This window comes from Cyprinodon variegatus, unplaced genomic scaffold (genome assembly GCF_000732505.1).
Source record: "Cyprinodon variegatus isolate N-32 unplaced genomic scaffold, C_variegatus-1.0 Scaffold1278, whole genome shotgun sequence".
Lineage (NCBI taxonomy): Eukaryota > Metazoa > Chordata > Actinopteri > Cyprinodontiformes > Cyprinodontidae > Cyprinodon > Cyprinodon variegatus.
In genome coordinates, this window is record NW_015151731.1 from 163,406 (window position 1) to 164,374 (window position 969).

The following is a 969-nucleotide window of genomic DNA, read 5'->3' on the forward strand; positions in this document are numbered from 1 at the left end:
AATATAGCCGCCATTGTTCCAGGCAGAGAATGGATAGGGTAGCTCCGCCCACCGCGCATCAGACCCACTTTACCACCGAGCAGCAAAGATGCTTCAGCTGATGGATGGATAGATGGATGGATGGATGGATGATGGATGAATGGATGAGGGTCTGTCATCCTTTAGTGAATCCAGCCTCATAAATCAGATCAATTTAAAGAGTCGAACCAAATCTGGCTTCAATTCTTCAGCGTTTCCTCCAGCGGCCTGCAGAGGGCGCCTCAACATGGCGGCATGAACAACGGACTGGCGTTTATAGAAGCGTTTAGTGTAGAGTGGTTACCTTTACTTCCTGTGTGGAAGATCGTTTATGACAGAACTACATTAAAGAGTCGTAATGAATGAATGATTCCTCCAGTTTTCTTTTGGGTGATTGAAGGTAGAACATAAACCTTTGGATGGAGTAGAAAAGGGGATCAGTACTCACAGGGTCCTGGTCTCTCTGGATGCTAAGCAGGTCTGACATCCGCTCATTGAACCCTGGAGCAAAGTTTTCTGGGTTGATTGCTACGAAGCACTGACCCTGAAACCCAAACAGGACAAAATGGACGAAAAAGGAGATCAGATTTCCTGCTTTAATAACAGACCTGTTGGTTCAATGACTCAAGCAATTTAGCATCTGTTCAGTTGGTCAAAATGACCTCTAATGACCTCTAATGACCTCTAATGACCTCTAATGAAATCACTGAGCTTCAGAATATTTTGATTATATTGGCGGCCTGAGGAAACTGCTGATTACATTTGAATGCATTTATCCACCAAGCCTTAAAACTTGAATATTCTTTATGCTGGTTCACACTGGGCGCATTCTGCTTTACATGCAAAGTTTAGGGGGACGGCGACCAGCGGCGCGCCGGAGCGTCTGGAGCGGCGCTTTTTGAGCTTTCTGGGGTCTGAGCGTCTGACGCCCAGTTCAGCAAATTGAACATC

The 969-nt window shown here is 45.9% G+C and overlaps 1 protein-coding gene across 1 annotated transcript in view; it reads right to left on the bottom strand.

Moving 5' to 3' along the window:
- The window catches only part of LOC107102595 (uncharacterized oxidoreductase YjmC-like), a 15,501-nt gene that overhangs the window by 3,418 nt on the left and 11,114 nt on the right, over window positions 1-969 (bottom strand). The window contains 1 exon segment of the mRNA XM_015401967.1: window positions 467-562. Coding sequence (XP_015257453.1) covers window positions 467-562 — 96 coding nt within the window.